A 16,189-nucleotide genomic window follows, 5' to 3' on the forward strand; every position below is an offset into this window, starting at 1 on the left:
CTCAAGCGGGTGAGAAGAGGGCTCAGGGGCGGGGACAGTGCGGGGATCAAGGAGTGTGTAAAGAGGATGTGTCATGCATTAGATCGATGGTCTAGAAACCTACAGTTTTTATGCCTCGGTGGATTTGTTTTGTGATATTTTCTATGAAAATTGAGGGCTTATATGTTTTGCATATTTTGTTTTGCAGAGTTTTCCAATCCAAAGAGGAGGGTGCTGGATAACAGGGCGACTGGCAGGGGTCAAGGTGCATCATGGACAGTGGCCTCAGGGTCCTCCTGTCCACTGTGCTGTGTCTGAGCCAGTCGCTGCTCGCTAGTTGCTCAGGTAAGTCACATTCCTTAAATGATAACGCCAAAGTTATTTTGCATTTCTTTATATGTTGTTTTACATTTTCCAATGTCTTATTTTGTCCTTTTTGTGAATTCACAGCTCAGTACCCCTCGTTTCTGTCTGAGCCCTCCTCGGTGGTCCATGGTGCAGGATCAGTAGTTCTTCTGCGTTGCTCAGTATCCCCTCCTTCAGCGGTGGTTTCGTGGCATTTTAAAGGACGGCCGCTGAACCAAGACGTCCTGCCTGGTGTGGAGATCAGGGGAGACTCTCTCACCATCTCATCCTTAAAACCCAGCCATGTTGGCCACTATTATTGTGTGGCACACTTGGACCAGGGACTGGCTATTGCCAGCAGCCCTGCACACGTGTCTATCGCAGGTACGGATATGGAGAGTTGGTCTTCTGTGTGCATTTAACTCACTTCAAAGACATAGTTAGAGTAAGAGAGGAAGCGACTTTACAGCAAGGAAAGACATTTTGTTAGTGTTGAACAAGAATGCGTCCTGGGCTGCTGCTGAGTGGCACAGGGGAAGGAAACTGTACGAGTTTTTGTTGGGCACTCGTCCAGTGTCTCTTGACTAGTATCCTTAATGAGCCCCGGGCTTTCCTGTCTAGTGCGCTATGTTCCTTCTGGGATAGCACTTAGATACATAGCCCAAAGGAACTATGAGCCCATAGAGCTGTATCCACCATAACATAGATTTACTCATTGCATCAATAAACAAGCGCAAAGATTTAAAACAAACATTCCCTCAAGTAGCCTTTGCACTGACAGAACAGATTTACAGCAGAGTCAGACTATTAAGCTGTACTTTCAACCAATTGTTGTTAGACCGTGTTTAACATGTGCACAATTTTGTCTTTCACAGAAATCTCAGAATATGAAGAAAGCAGCCGGCGGTCCTTATCGGTACAGGAAGGCAGTACTGTTCTTATAGAGTGCCCTTTACCACACAGTGTCCCTTCAGCGTTACCCAGGTTACGAGTGCGAGGGAAATGGATAGAAGAATCAACAGGTGTGTTTTTTATAAGCAGCTGTCATGTGCAGTCTCAAAACCTTGTACAGATTTGACATTTGACTGATAATTACTTTTTCAGGCGACTATTTAGTTTTTCCATCCGGAAATCTTCAAATTGTTTCAGCCTCTGCGAAACACCAGGGCATGTACAAATGCGGCGCATATAACCCAGTGACCAGAGAAACTGTTACGCAGACAAATGGCACCAAACTGTCAGTTATCAAACGTAAGTGTTTTTTTTTGTCTTTTAATGAACTCTCATTGCAATATACCGGAACTCATTTTTTGTACTTTTATTTGATTGACAGAAAACCCGACTGACAACCCCATTTCTGTCCAAATACTTCACCCCTCTGTCCCATTGACCGTCTCAGTGCGACGCTCTTTTTCACTAACCCTGGAGTGTGTCATCTCTGGGATCAGTGCACCAGTGGCTAAATGGTTTAAAAACGGCAAAGAAGTGGCCCTAGGATCGACAATTCAACTTCAGCACCACAATCTTGTCTTTATTTCAACAACACAAGATGATGCCGGGAGCTACACATGCGCGGCTGAATCTAGACGTGGGCTTGTTACGAGTGTCCCGTACACTGTCAAAGTTTTAGGTATGTATTAATAAATAACTTCTCTTGACAGAACATATGGGGATAAAAAAAAGTTTAGATATGTTGTTTTTTGGCTAGAAATGTGCACAGTCATAGAAATTATATTATGCTTAGGCCAGTATTTATTTTACTAAACTAAATTATAGACAAAAGCGTTGATCTGATAAAGCGTATCTTCATTTTGAACATTTCTTTGATACCATCTTCTCCACATAGTAAAGCTGACAGATGGAATAATATTTGTATTGCATTGCCAATAGATTTGGCTTTTGAAAAAGCGAGACAAAGAATAAATTGTAAATGTCTTTAGCATTTTTTTTCAAATGGCAATTTTAATTAACTCTTCTTATATTTCTAACACAGTGGTGGGAAACATGTACTCAATTACAAGTATAAGTGTTGCTGTCAAGTAAACATGGAAAAGTATGTATACAAAATATTACTCAAAGTGCTAGTTACATTTGAACAAAAATGTAACAGGATTTTAGATCTGACTTTGCACAAAACTTGCTTAGTTAAAGTATTTACAGTAGAATTAAGTTGTTTAAACCACATTTTCATTGAAGCTGATTAAAGTGGGAGATGCTGTGCCATCAACATCTTACTGATATACAATACATATTACATATATCTCTAATCTTTTTGTAGTGACAGTTGATATTGTAATGAATTAGTCCTAACAAATGTTTCATGTATTACTGTCATTACTGTTTGCCATAAGTGATATGCTATATGTTATGTGTTACATTATGTCATTTGTGTCTTGTCAGAACCTGCGTCTATAGTGGAAGGCTTGACGAATCAGCTGAAAACTCCGGGCTCCACTGTGCACTTCAAATGTAAAGGGAGTGGCCACCCTCGTCCCAACATCACCTGGATGCTCAACGCAGACACTCTTAAACCATCGCAGCACTATCAAATTACAAAGGATTCACTCACAATCCTCAACGTGAGACCAGACGATGGAGGAATGTACCAGTGTGTGTTGGATAACGGTATCGCCGCGGTGCAGTCGCATGGGATGCTTTCTATCATATCAGGTGATGCATTTGTTCTAATGCAAAACACATGCAATATATATATACTGTATTCTATCAATGCTTTGAAATGGTTACAAACATGCAACAAAATCTTTGTATGGGACTGAATCCACTTTTTTTACAATTCTTAAAATACTCATACCTTTCTGTGCAGCTTGCTGTGTTTGCAATATCTGTAGGAGACCCTTGTTCAGAAAGTGTGAATCTAAATGTTTTTGTGTGTGCCGGTAGAAGAAGGTTTGGCAAGGCTGTCCTCCTCCTGAGCCTTGAACTGAACTTGAGCGTGAGAGCGAGCTTTGTGCACGCCGTCGGGGATAAGCCCCGGACGCTGGAATGTAAGGAGTAGCTATGAAGGGTTATGACGAGGAGCAGACCACCCAGCTGTCAACATCATACACAAATGGCTTTTATTTATTAACACATCACAGCCCCCTCCGCCTCTCCCCCAAAGCCTCCTGCACAGTCTCCCTAAGCGTTTGCGCCAGGGCCCCATTCCCCGGCTGGCCCCTGTATCTCTGCAATGATTAATGCAGCTACAGGCAGTACATAGGGAGTACAAATCAGGCAGGTTTGGGGCGGCTCTGCTCCTCTTCACAGACCAGAAGAAGAATGAGATTCAATATCTCTGAGCTGCACCTATGTTTTAAGTACAAAAACAGAAAGTGAGGCTGATAAGCAGGAAATACTAAACAAAGGTAAACTCTGAGGTCAGTTTATGTTCAGAAGTTTGGTACCAGTCTCCGGGGGAAGGCCAAGGCTTTCCAAATTTCTTCCATCCAAAATTTGTTATGTTGGTGGTTTTCACCGTTTTTGTTTTTTTTCTTCATCTTCCAAGTTGACTTTTTTACAAAAGACATGCTATTGCATTTGTAATTTGTTTATTATATCTAGATTTACAATAAATATTGTGTATTATTTTGTTCTCTGAAAGGCAATAGCAAAATCCATTCTAGGGAACATGATTTCATCGTTTGTTTCATCTCTGATATTTCTGTTGCCCTAATTGTGTGTTAACATTGTAGTGTTACAGCGGAGGAGCCGTGTCTCCTCCGCCGTGTCAGGTCTGGGACAGTGGGACAGACTGGCAGGACCCAGGGCTGATGTAGTATTGGGGTCTGCTTCTCTTTGGTATTTTAATGGTTGGAGTGGGGAATGTGTGGCAGCTGGCCATAGTTCTGGATCAGGTCTAGTGTTACCAGCTCGAGGCCTGTTTGTTTTACAAAGTGAACCAGTGCTGCATACACCAAAAACAGTCCAAGACCAGAGGCAGGGCTGAGGAGGACAGCGCTTCTGTGATGTGTCTGCCTTAACATCCCTGTTCACTCGTACTGGTGTCCCGACTGGAGAGGTGGGGCAAATAGTGAACGGGAACTGCCCCCGTGGGCCATGCTCCGGGTCCAAATGTCTGTGAAATGTTCCACCCACAGTCTGCCAAGTAGTGTCAGCCGTAATAACGTTCCAGCGAGCTGGATTTGCCCAGGTGGACTGCTCTGGCTCTGCCTAACATTTAATGAAAAAAAACACAAACAAAGGCTGATTATGTGGAGCTGTGGAGATCCAGAGCCATGTTATTTTATGTAGATTCAAAGCTTTCCAGTTTTACTTTGACTATTACCAAAGACCCTGCATCCACAATGAAATCAATTCACTTAATGTAAAGCGTAGAGCTGTATGGAAAGTTCTGGAGAATAATCTATTTGGTTTTACCTTTTTACATAATTGTACGGTTCGTTCGTCATCAGCTGACATGAATGTGGGTGCCTTAGGGTGATTAGGCTCCCCCTATGGACACTCCTCAGGGGAAAGCATTATTGTAATATTGTGGGTTTTCTTTTGCTATCTATATATCTATATATGGTATGTGTTATTACAGTAGAAAAGAAGAGAGTCAAAACATCGTGTTTCTCCAAAAAAAAACAGTGTCCAGATGACTGTCTCACCATGTTAATAATAGTTCATATTTTCCTATTTTGTGCAGACGCCTTGCTGTCCTCCACAGTCGCTGCCGTCCTCGAAGCTTCGCCTACGGGACACCCCATGCAGAGTGATGAGGGTCTGGATCACTTTTTCACTGAGGAAGACACACTGCACCTGCCTGCCGACCGGACCAATGACCACCCCACTCCAGAGGCCCCAATCATCATCAGCCCCCCTCAAACCCACAATCCTGATGTGTACAACCTGGAGTGGAGGGCGGGCCGCGACGGAGGCTCCCTCATCAATGCATACTTTGTGAAATATAGAAAGGTAAAATTCAAAATAAGTTTAGAGAAAGCTGTCGCAATAGCTAAAAAGACAACTTTACTTGCTTGTAATTGTTAAGGCGAGACACTAAAGGTGAATAGGAACATCTTGAATTTAATATCAATTTGATACTTGTCTTGTAGTTTACTCACATAAATGTAAGAAAAACATGTATTGTACATTTTTCATCATGTAGAAATATTGCAATTTATGTGTAAAAACTACCAAAATTATTCTTATTTTGGACATTCAAATCTAAAAATAGACAGAGCCAGGTTTAAATTTCTTGGTTGGTTTGTTGACATATTAGATACAAAAAATGTTATGTATATAAATTTTGGATATATTGTTCAGTTTTTGAGTAAACCTGCTATGACTGGAAATGTTCCTAAAATTTCAAATTTAGCCTGATTGTTTGGACGTAAAACTTTAATAAATCAGGCTCAAATCTTTCTGCACAGTTTTGTAGTTTCCACATGGAAGCCTATATATTGAGAGAGCAAACTGAACAAAAAACAAAAATGGAAAACAATGCTTGCAGTGTCTCGCCTTGTTTTGTATACTGTCTCTACGGAGTTGTGTTCTCCTAGTCATTAAATAATTATGATGACTTCATTTGAGGTGTTACCGTAGTTTTCCGGTGAAAATAAAATGGTCACCTTGTTGTTCAAAAGCGAGTTATAAAAATATTGGCGTGACTTCACATTTAGCCATTTTCCGGTCCGTCTGTTTCTTTCATAAGCTTGCAATTGCTATAAAACTCCTCCAATGCCGGCTAAGACTCAGCTGGCAGCTTTAGGCGTACATTGGAAATTGTGACAGAAATCTCCCAGGCATTGTTTCATACGCCCTTGCCTCTCCTCACTGAGAACTACTAACTTGTTTTATTGTGTTATTCTCAATGTCATCTCGTGTCTCGTGTTGACATTGGTTTGTGCGCGGCGGCGTGTTTGTCTGTAGGTTGATGAAATGGGGACAGTGGTGGGGAACTGGCTTACGATCCGCGTCCCGGGCTCTGAGAAAACCCTGAGGCTGTCGGAGCTGGAGCCATCCAGTCTCTACGAAGTCTTGATGGTGGCACGAAGTTCAGCCGGAGAGGGCCAACCTGCAATGCTCACCTTCCGCACCGGCAAAGGTCAGTGTCTTCAACGTGGTATAAAATATAGCACTAAATAGCTGTACAAAATTTGGCAAAGAAACATTTTAAATACAAATATAAAAACAGAGCAGATGGAATAAAGGTGGAGGAGATGTGGGACAATAAAGGAATATCTTATCTTATATATCAAAAAATGTGTATATATATATATTGCAATTGTTGTTTTGAAGATTCTTTTATTGAGTATATGTCTTTTGGATGAATTATTAAAAAGGTTACGATAGAAGCAATTTAAGAATTAAAATACAACAAACTTTCCATGTATTTTTTTAAATAAACAGACAAATGCAAGACTGTATTTCTGCACTGTTTTTGGGTTCATTTTAACATAAACATTACACAAAATGTATGAGTTTTACACGTTTTAGCAATTTTCTGATGGATTGCAATAACATTGTTTGAATATTGTTATTGAAATCTGAGAATTTTTGTCATTTTTAATTGCTCACCTGTATGCGACCTGTTACCATGACTATATTTCCTGCAAAAGCACACTGAGCAGGAATTAAGGAACGTTTCAGGCCACGATCCTCAAATTAACCATGGAAACAACCAGGAAAATCCACATTTCAAACCACTAAACATGTAAATCTTGTTTTTGATACATATTTGACTTTATCTCTCCAACATATCCAGGCAGTATTTGAGGCACGAAAGAGTTCTCAACAAACCATCTACTAAAACTAATCATTTATTCGTTGCACAATCTAAACAGTGATCCAGTACAACAAAATCTGTTGGCTAAATTGTATGCAGTAAACCAGATACAAATGAGAGTTAGTGTCCCTCGGCATATTTATGTAAATGGTCAGTTTGTGGTACAAACATAAACTTGCTCAACAAAGTAGCACTCTCGGATTTCGTAAATAAAATGTTGCAACCACAAGTGTCCCTAAAGCACACAATAATTCTCCACCACACAAGAGCTGAAAAAGTCACTGGTCACAAATATAAAATGCCACAAACCACGAATGTGATTGTAGCTTAAGGGTTGTTCTCAAAAGTCTGCAAACAGATCTGTGACTTCTGAACACAGGGTGAAATACAACACGGAGTGAACTACAACAATAAATATATGAAAAACTATGACTTATAAAGTAGTGAAATAATAGTTTTGACAGTGAAGTAAAAGTATAGTTTAATTTATTATTATTTTATTAGAAAACACTTCAATTTTGTTATTATTAGTTACGTACTTGATCCATGTGTTACTAATGCACCTATTATTTTAGTATTTGTTTACTTATATACCTTTACACTATTGCAGTAAATGTTTTTTTTCAGATAAATATTGTTAAAAAAAATATTATTACTACGATTGTCCCTGTTATTCCTACTTCAATAGTAATGCAGCTGTACAACAAATACTGCTACTTCTACTGATATTACAACTCAGTACAACAACTGAACAGCCTTGTTAAACATACATTGACCCACAAGACCCACCTTGTCAAAACAAAAGGGTATAATACATTTCCAAAACAATCTCGTCCTCTTTTTGTTGGAACTGAAAACATGTTGGTTCTTGTTTCTCACCGTTTCATGTTTGTGTTCTTTTTGTTATGTTAGAAAAAAGCAACTCCACCAACAAGAATCCCTCCAAGCCTCCCGTTGTGTCGCTGCCCCCCAAAGCTCCAGAAGACAAATTACCCAACACACATTTTGGGGTGGTCATACATGACAGAGGTAGGCTATCCTCTTGTTTTACTTTGAAAAAGCAGTATATTTAATACTTAGTGGTGTAAATATCGACGATCGGTGACGTATAGATGGATGATGATAATGTAAATGAAAGGTAACATAAGTACATTTGTATTTTAAAGAAAAGATAATAGAACATTCTTTCAATATGTTTAATTGTTAAAAATATGGTACGACCCCATCTTACGTGTTTGCTACCACTACAAGCAAACATACTCTCCTTTTTACACTCTATTTACTAACCCATTTTCTCTCTAACTTTCTTTTGCCATCTCTAACTCTGTGACAAAGGGCAAAATCAGTAAGTATACATTTCCCCAAGGCATGCAGCTCCCCTTTTAATGCCAAGATTGAATGTGATGATTGCTGTTATCAAGGTTTACTCTTGATTACATGATTACATGAAATAAAACTACATTCACCACTGTCCTAACTTCTATTTACTCTCTTTTTTCAGTACCTGAAGCTCCAGATAGACCGACCATCTCCATGGCTACAGAAAGTTCAGTTTACGTCACGTGGATCCCCAGAGCAAACGGAGGTTCTCCCATCACAGCGTTTCGTGTGGAGTACAAGCGTGGGCGCAGTGCAGAGTGGGTCACAGCGGCGGATAACATCTCACCTCTAAAACTGTCTGTGGAAGTCCGTAACCTGGAGCCCGGTGAGTTTTCACTTATACTGCAGTAAAAGTAGTGTGACGGCACAAAAACAAAAAAAACTATCCTTCACTTAGAATAAATGTAAAATAAAAACAAAGGCCTGAAAGAAAGTCTGACTGTTTAAGATCTAATTCAAATACTTTTTATGTAAGTAATAATATAATAAGTATTGTAGTCAAAAATGATTACACACTATATTGATAATGACTAATTGCTTGCTTCATAAGTATTCATTGGAATTTACATTTACTTAAATTGTGAATTGTTTCTGTGATACTGACATTTCAAATTAATATAATCAATACCGATATCGATCCCAAAATATAATACATTAAAAACACACTTTTTTTTCATAATTGTCTGTAATTAAGCAACATAGAATAATAATACTTTATTTATTTTAGTATCCTCTCTTATACTGGTTCTAATTATTCTGATTCTGCTCAACTTGATACTAGTTTTAGTACTGATTAGTATCTGTTTTTTCAGTACCGTTGAAAAAACTTGAAGTGTGTTGTCTCTACTCCTACGTGACTTGTGGTTAATGAAATCCTGACAAAAAGTCTACAGCTTAATTCATGACTGTGTTTGTTAATGTGTCCAGGCATATATTGCATCCTCATGTTGTTGTCCTTCTTCTTCTCAGGCTCAACAAACAGATTTCGTGTGGTGGCCATGAACATGTACGGCGAGAGTCCTCACAGTGTCCCCTCAAAGCCCTACCAAGTCCCTCAGGCCAGTCCCAGGATGTCCGGCCGGCCTGTCGTAGGACCACACATCTCCTCCACTGACGCCATCAGCGACACTCAGATTATGCTGCGCTGGACAGTAAGTACAGACAAAACTGCACACTATGTACTGCACATGCACAAATACAGGAGCAAAAGTATAGATACAGGAGCAAAAGTATAGATACAGGAGCAAAAGTACAGATCCAGGAGCAAAAGTACAATTTAAAGTATTACTTCAAAAATCTACTTGTATTGAGGTGCTTTGAGGTAAGTTAAAATGTATTCTGTAAGAGTAAAAGTGTTTTGCTCGGATTAAAAAAAAAAAAAAAAAACTTTAAAAGAGTGAAATGTGGTGATGATGGTCAGAATTGTCCTGATGTTTTTGTTAATAAATATTTGTATTTATTCAAAGCCACTACTTGAACTCAAAACCTACTATGAGATGTAGTGAAATAAAAGTAAAATGTATCCATTGTAAAATTGACTTTTTTTTACTTCCATGCTTTCCACCACTATATTTAGGCTACATATTTTATCACTTTGTAGATACATTAATTTAAAAGTAGTTTATTGATTATCAACATTCACATTCAACTAAAAAGCAGATTAGTCACAAATCAGGTTAACATAGTGTATAATGTTAATTTATTTAAGGTTAGAGTAAAGTGATGACTTTCTGGGGAAGGTGAATGAATCATAAAATCTCTTGCATCATACATTATGTAGGAGATTTTTTTTTGTATGGCTTTAGAAACATTTTAGTCCCTATATTTCTACAAAAAGGCCTGTACTCAGAGTTATTTTTCACTGCCGCCTGGTCGCTGGCCCCAATCAGACCTCTAACAAGCGGCTGCAGTGATTACAGATCTGCCCAGGCTGAGATTAAGGGCCCTTGTCATCTACATTTTATTCTGCACTCATCAAAGCTCCTTTTTCTCCTCAGAGCCATTTGTGCAGATTGTTCTCCACATTTACTTCAGCTCAGATCGACCCATTTATTTCTGAGGTCCAGACAGACAGCGCAATCACAATTATACTTGCCGTCCAGTACATCTGCTGATAACAAGGCCACCATTAGTAACAGGAAAAGCTGCTCCCTTAATAATAATTGCCCAGAGGATTGGAGTAATCTAACGTAATCTTTTTCCTTTCCCATTGCAGTATAGCCCTTCAAGCAACAACAACACTCCGATACAGGGCTTCTACATTTACTACAGGCCCACAGACAGCGACAACGACAGCGACTACAAAAGAGACGTGGTGGAGGGTAAGTCCTGTCGCCCAAGGATTAAGGCTAAGTCAAAGTAGAGTAAAAGTATAGGTTAGTATGAATTAGTTGTAACGCTAATACCTTAGATGTAAAGTAACGGGGGGGGAAATAAATCTACTTCCTCTTAATGTAATTATAAAGATAGTCTTACTTCTGTTGTTACTATTTAATTAATAATATCTTAAGATTTTTTTCCTAATCAAAAATCTTTTAAATAACTAAAATAATGTTATTCAAAATGCAGAATTCAATCTAAGTACATAATATGTGTTCATAAAGTAACCCTTTTAATTCTTCTACAAAACACTCTCTAGTAGTAGTAGTATTTGTAGTGTCGTTGCCCTCATTTGCTGTGCAGATAAAAGAGTCAGTAATGGATACTGTAATGTTGTGCGTTTTTGCCATTTGATTTATACTTGCTGCTCCCCGAAAGCACGCACGCCTAAATCTGTTTTTAATAAATGGTCGCCAGCTAATGGGTCAGGACTGAAATCTGAGAGGAGCCACAGGAGCACGGCTCCGGTTGCTGTGAAGAATGCTAACAGTTAGGCCTGGTACAAGCTAGGACTACATTAAAACTAAAGCACACAACATTTGTAGTTTTTCTGTACATAGTTTGAGGCAATGTTAAGGAAGTTATTTTAATTTTAAGTTATTTTACAGGATTATTTTTGTGTTAAACCTGGATAAATAAACAGGGCTACATGCGTAAGTGAACTGTGGATCTTTTATTTTGGAATGGCTTTTTGGCAAGAGTAGTTACCTATGTAACAGGTGATTTATTGAGGCCACAGTCATCAGCACACAAAAAGCATAGCATCTTATTTCAACCCCATTAGCTGAAAACGTTGCATTTCCATCTTGTAGTCTGGTCCATGAGTCCTGAGTTCCGTTGTGTGTAGTATGTGTTCAGTGGGAACACTGGAGACAAGCCAGGACAAACATGAGGCTGCCATATATGGGGCTTGTCTAAAGCAAAGCAACTGTCTGAAGGCTAGAGTTGACGGAGCGAGGGGGGTGAGTGATAGAGAGAGCATGAACGAACATGACCTCAGAGAGAGGGGGGGGCACTGATTGTGAGTAAACACACAGCAGCTGCAGCAGGAAGTCCTTACTCACCTTTGTCCCTGTTCCCTCAGGTGTAAAGCACTGGCACATGATTGGACACCTGCAGCCTGAGACCTCCTATGATATCAAGATGCAGTGCTTTAATGACGGGGGCGAGAGCGAATACAGCAACGTAATGATTTGTGAGACCAAAGGTAGGACCATAAAGTTACCTCACTTCCTCTTGATCAGGAGTCCAGGCTTGTTTCTGGTAACGCTATAACTTAAATAACAGCTCCGACCACTATAATTACATAAATACAATAGTAGTGTATTTTGTGACACCATCAAATGCTTCCTTTGTATGCTTTGGGCCTTTCTTTGTTGGTGTTGTGAGTGGCTAAGCACTGTTTGTGTCCTTTTTTTTCATCAGCACGACAGGCACCAGGCTCACCCAGCCAGCACCCTATCACTCCCCCCGGACCCCACCCTCAGGAGCCTCCCAGTTCTCCAGGGGGGCTGCTCTACCTGATCGTGGGCTGTATTCTGGGGGTCATGGTGCTCATCCTTTTAGCATTCATCGCCATGTGTTTGTGGAGGAATCGACAGCAGAACAACATGCACAGTGAGTAATGCTCATTTACATAAGGTTAAATACACAACTATGAGCTGGTTGCTCTTAATAAAGTATGTGCTTGTGCTTAGTCACTATTTGACAGACAGTAGTTTACCACCTATGTTTTATGCATTTTTACATGGTGGCATCCCTTCTCTCCCATCAGAGTACCCCCCGGGCCATGTTGGCTACCAGCCAGCAGAGATGAATGGCTATGTTCTTGAGTACACCTCAGTGGCTAGCAACAACCACATCAATGGAGGGGTGCATGGGAGCTATGGACACAGTGGCCAGATGTTGTCCCAGGGGTGCCATCACCTCCATCACAAACTCCCCAACGGCCTGTCGCTGATGAACGGAACTGGAGGCCTGTTCTCACCGGGGCACACACACAGTCACGACGGGACACTGCCCCACAGCACCAGAGACTGTGAGCACTCACTCCCCTACCATCACCATAATGTGAGTCACTAAACTCATTCTAATGCTCTGGTCATGTCTGAAAGTGTGTGAATTTGAACCTAGCTAAAGTCACACTTTCTGTTTGTTATCAGGGTGGAGGGATGTACACAGCACTTCCTCAGACTGAGTCATCTGATTGTATGAGCTGTCAAAATCTTTGCAACAACAACAGGTAAGAAAAGAGATTTCAGTTCTACAGTAATTCAATCAAACTGTAGCGATATTATGAATGACAACACATTAATCACTGTTGTCTGATTACACACATACACACTTGCCCTTTTCCCATACTACTAGATCTGTTTATTTACTTAAGGGTTCTCAGCATCACAGTTTACCCTGTGTGCACCCAGCCAGAGACCTAATGAGCCCTCTGTTTATTTACCTCTGCTGCTGGGAAAGAGGGGCGTGGCCACAATCCAATCATAAACCAATATAGAGAAAGTTCAGGGTAACAGCATAACCACATGGGCACACGGAGGACAGCATATCCCATGCCAACAAAAAAATGAATAACAAACTATGTACAAAAATAGATCTAGTCTTCATGAGGCGCCTCAAGGATAATTGTCTTCTCTGTGTTTTGAAGCAGATGTCACAACAAAACCAATGGCACTTTCTCCAGTGGCACTCTACCTCTAATGCACCGCGTGGCCGGCTGCCAGCAGGACGGCCTGGAAATGGTGCCTCTGGGGCAAGTGTCCCAACACTGCCACGGCCCTGAGCACCACTCTCACACTGGGCACCCTGAAGGCAATGGCCCGTACCAGCCACAGGAGCCGCGGGGGTCACCATCACAGCACTCCTGCTGTTTGGGCGACAACACTGACAACTCAGACAACTCGGACAGAACCGGTGAGAAATACTTTCTACTAGTGTTACATGGAACAAATACAAAAGCATAGTAATGATTATGAGGTTATATATATTTTTTTCTTAGCTGCAATATTTAATAAAAACAAAAATACCAATTTGCATAAAAACAATGTTATGGGGAGGGCCATAGATTATGAATCTTGCTCAGTCATTTATCTAAATCAGGGGTGTCAAACTCATTATGGGCTGCGGGCAGAATTTCGACGCTCAGGCTTTGTCGCGGGCAGAACATAACATAAAAAATAAAGCAATAAAGTATAAAAAAAAATTATATAGCCTAGTAATAGCTATATCTGGACCCTGTTGCAAAAATCTGTAGCAGGTGAAAGACCGAGTCCATATTCATGCATCGGCAGCAGGAACAGGAACATGGACTTGCGATATGATTTCTGATATTAAATGTGCCAGATTCTTAACCATACCTCGTTATTTACAGGGGACGAGGAGCCAGAGTGCATGGACGTGGAAGGGACAGTGGTGTGCTGGGAGGCCCTCTCTCTGACAGACTTGGACTGTGACGAGAAGCCAAGCTGGATCTCGAGCAGCAGCCTGGGAGGAGAGCTAATCCAGGCTGGGCCACAGGAGGTCTAAACTCTGGCTCTCTACATGCACAGTGTGGGCCATAACAGAGCACTGGGACACACTATGGACCCTGACTTGAAAAGAGGATATACGAACAGTCAGATGCACTGCACGTTTGAACCACAAGGATCTGTGTAATGTTATGTTGGATTAAACTTATCGGAGAAGACATGGCTTTAAAGACTTAAGCAGGACTCAATGGACACAAGTGAAAAGAGTGTGTTGCTGAAAACTCCACTGGAGGAAGGACTGATGAAAAAACACTTTTTAGATGCCTTATTTATTTTTTTGTAGTAGTAAAATATTATTTCATATGAATGTATCTGTTTAAAAAAAAAAGGTTGTCTTTTATATTATTTATGCTTTTGTCGGATGAGAAATACTTTTTATTTTTGTTCGTCTTTGTGTTGTGCTTAAACATGGCGATCCGCAAGTGTCTGTGTAAAGTTTTGTAATAATATAAAGAGAAGATATGGAAGAGTAAATGCACATCTCTTTGTCTTCTTTGCCTTCTTGATGAGTGATTTACTAGAGTAGGTTTCCAGGCCTGTCCATATTTGCGGTGGGGCTTTGAAGTGGCTCTGGTGGGCTGTTCCACTGCAGTGACCCCTGAAACGGCCGAAACACTCCCTTCACTGTTCACTTAAGTCCTTGCTCTCTGCTTCACTGAAGACTTGATAGCTCATTACTTTATGTAAAATGCTCTAGTGATTTGAGTGCACTGTTTTGACCCACTGGCCCCAATCTGTATAAGATGTTGAATAGTGTAAGCAGTGAGTGCAGCCAAGAACAACACGTAGGATTTCCCCAAGATGCAATCTTACAAAAGGATTTCGCATGTCAATTGGGCTATCATTTTTCAATTGTGCTAACGTTATTCGGCCCATCCATTGTCTTAATTGAAAAGTTGTCCTATTAACTGGGAAAAATACTCACTAATACTTATCCAACCCTCATTCTTGTATGGTGTTGACCTGATAGATATGAAAAATATGTTTTACTATCTCCTGAAATGTTTTCTGAAAACTTCTGGTTTCCATTTTAATCTAATTTAATTTAGTTCCTTTTCTGAAATACATTTGTTGTGGCAGCATCATTTTCTATTTTCACCAGCGTGTCTTTTATAAATTCAAATGGGCCGCACTTCCTGCTGACAACTGTATTCTTTTTCTTCTTGTTGCTCATTTACTCATGTTGTGCCCAGTCTCGTCTCCAGTGGATATTCCTGGCGCCCACAGCCACTCTGCTCTTGCTCAGGCGTGGCCCTTGCTCCTTCCGTATTTTTAGTCTGTGCTGTGCAGCCAGGCCCGTCAACATTTGTCCACTTGAATTAACCATCTTTTTTCCCTTTAACCAATTTATGCGGACCTGATATATGTGGTAAATAAAGCCATGCGACTCTCACTGACAAAATAATTTTCTTTACACATCTGTTTATCAGCTTTTTTTTTTTTTTTGGTTTGGTTTTATGCTACCAGTAGTTGTTCTCAGTTACTTATTGACTACTTTTTAACCATCATTGGGTTCATGAAATGCGTGCAAAATATATATAAAATTGTCAGTACTGTACTTCTATTTCAATTGCAAAATAACAGACCACCATCTGCATAAAAGGCATCAAATGTTTGGGCTGTAACTCCCTACATCTATCATGATTTTCTTTTGCTGTTTGGATGAAAAGATGGGAGACAATGGGGAGGAAATGGATGTGGAAATGAAAGAGGTTGGAGTGGGGGTAAGAAGGGGAATGCTGACAGATTCCGGCCCGCCTGATGAGGACCAGATAAGGCCAGGGTTGTCTCCAAATGAGCCTCTCCTCCATGTCCCACGTCTGTCAGTCCACACCCT

At 40.4% G+C, this 16,189-nt stretch overlaps 2 protein-coding genes across 4 annotated transcripts in view; both read left to right on the top strand.

The window, feature by feature from the left end:
• Positions 1–14,826, top strand: part of cdon (cell adhesion associated, oncogene regulated) — a 28,830-nt gene extending 14,004 nt beyond the window's left edge. Inside the window, exons 2-19 of one of the 3 annotated variants that reach the window (XM_072453017.1) lie at positions 188–324; positions 430–708; positions 1,200–1,346; positions 1,429–1,575; positions 1,658–1,954; positions 2,725–2,994; positions 4,973–5,241; positions 6,199–6,373; positions 7,967–8,083; positions 8,556–8,759; positions 9,404–9,585; positions 10,650–10,755; positions 11,898–12,020; positions 12,239–12,430; positions 12,588–12,883; positions 12,976–13,055; positions 13,473–13,738; positions 14,196–14,826. In XM_072453017.1, the coding sequence (XP_072309118.1) occupies positions 252–324; positions 430–708; positions 1,200–1,346; positions 1,429–1,575; positions 1,658–1,954; positions 2,725–2,994; positions 4,973–5,241; positions 6,199–6,373; positions 7,967–8,083; positions 8,556–8,759; positions 9,404–9,585; positions 10,650–10,755; positions 11,898–12,020; positions 12,239–12,430; positions 12,588–12,883; positions 12,976–13,055; positions 13,473–13,738; positions 14,196–14,350 (3,378 nt within the window). In that variant the 5' untranslated portion in view covers positions 188–251 and the 3' untranslated portion in view covers positions 14,351–14,826. Of the gene's footprint in view, positions 1–187; positions 325–429; positions 709–1,199; positions 1,347–1,428; positions 1,576–1,657; positions 1,955–2,724; positions 2,995–4,972; positions 5,242–6,198; positions 6,374–7,966; positions 8,084–8,555; positions 8,760–9,403; positions 9,586–10,649; positions 10,756–11,897; positions 12,021–12,238; positions 12,431–12,587; positions 12,884–12,975; positions 13,056–13,472; positions 13,739–14,181 lie in introns of all 3 variants that reach the window. The other 2 variants (XM_072453020.1, XM_072453018.1) reach the window with 2 other exon arrangements.
• Positions 8,469–16,189, top strand: part of ddx6 (DEAD (Asp-Glu-Ala-Asp) box helicase 6) — a 48,452-nt gene continuing 40,731 nt past the window's right edge. Inside the window, exon 1 of the mRNA XM_072453023.1 lies at positions 8,469–8,474. The gene's annotated coding sequence lies outside the window, so the exon portion shown is untranslated. The remainder of the gene's footprint in view (positions 8,475–16,189) is intronic.

Source organism: Eucyclogobius newberryi, unplaced genomic scaffold, assembly GCF_026437365.1.
Source record: "Eucyclogobius newberryi isolate DKJ021-1_F unplaced genomic scaffold, fEucNew1.0.hap1 SCAF_10, whole genome shotgun sequence".
Classification (NCBI taxonomy): domain Eukaryota; kingdom Metazoa; phylum Chordata; class Actinopteri; order Gobiiformes; family Gobiidae; genus Eucyclogobius; species Eucyclogobius newberryi.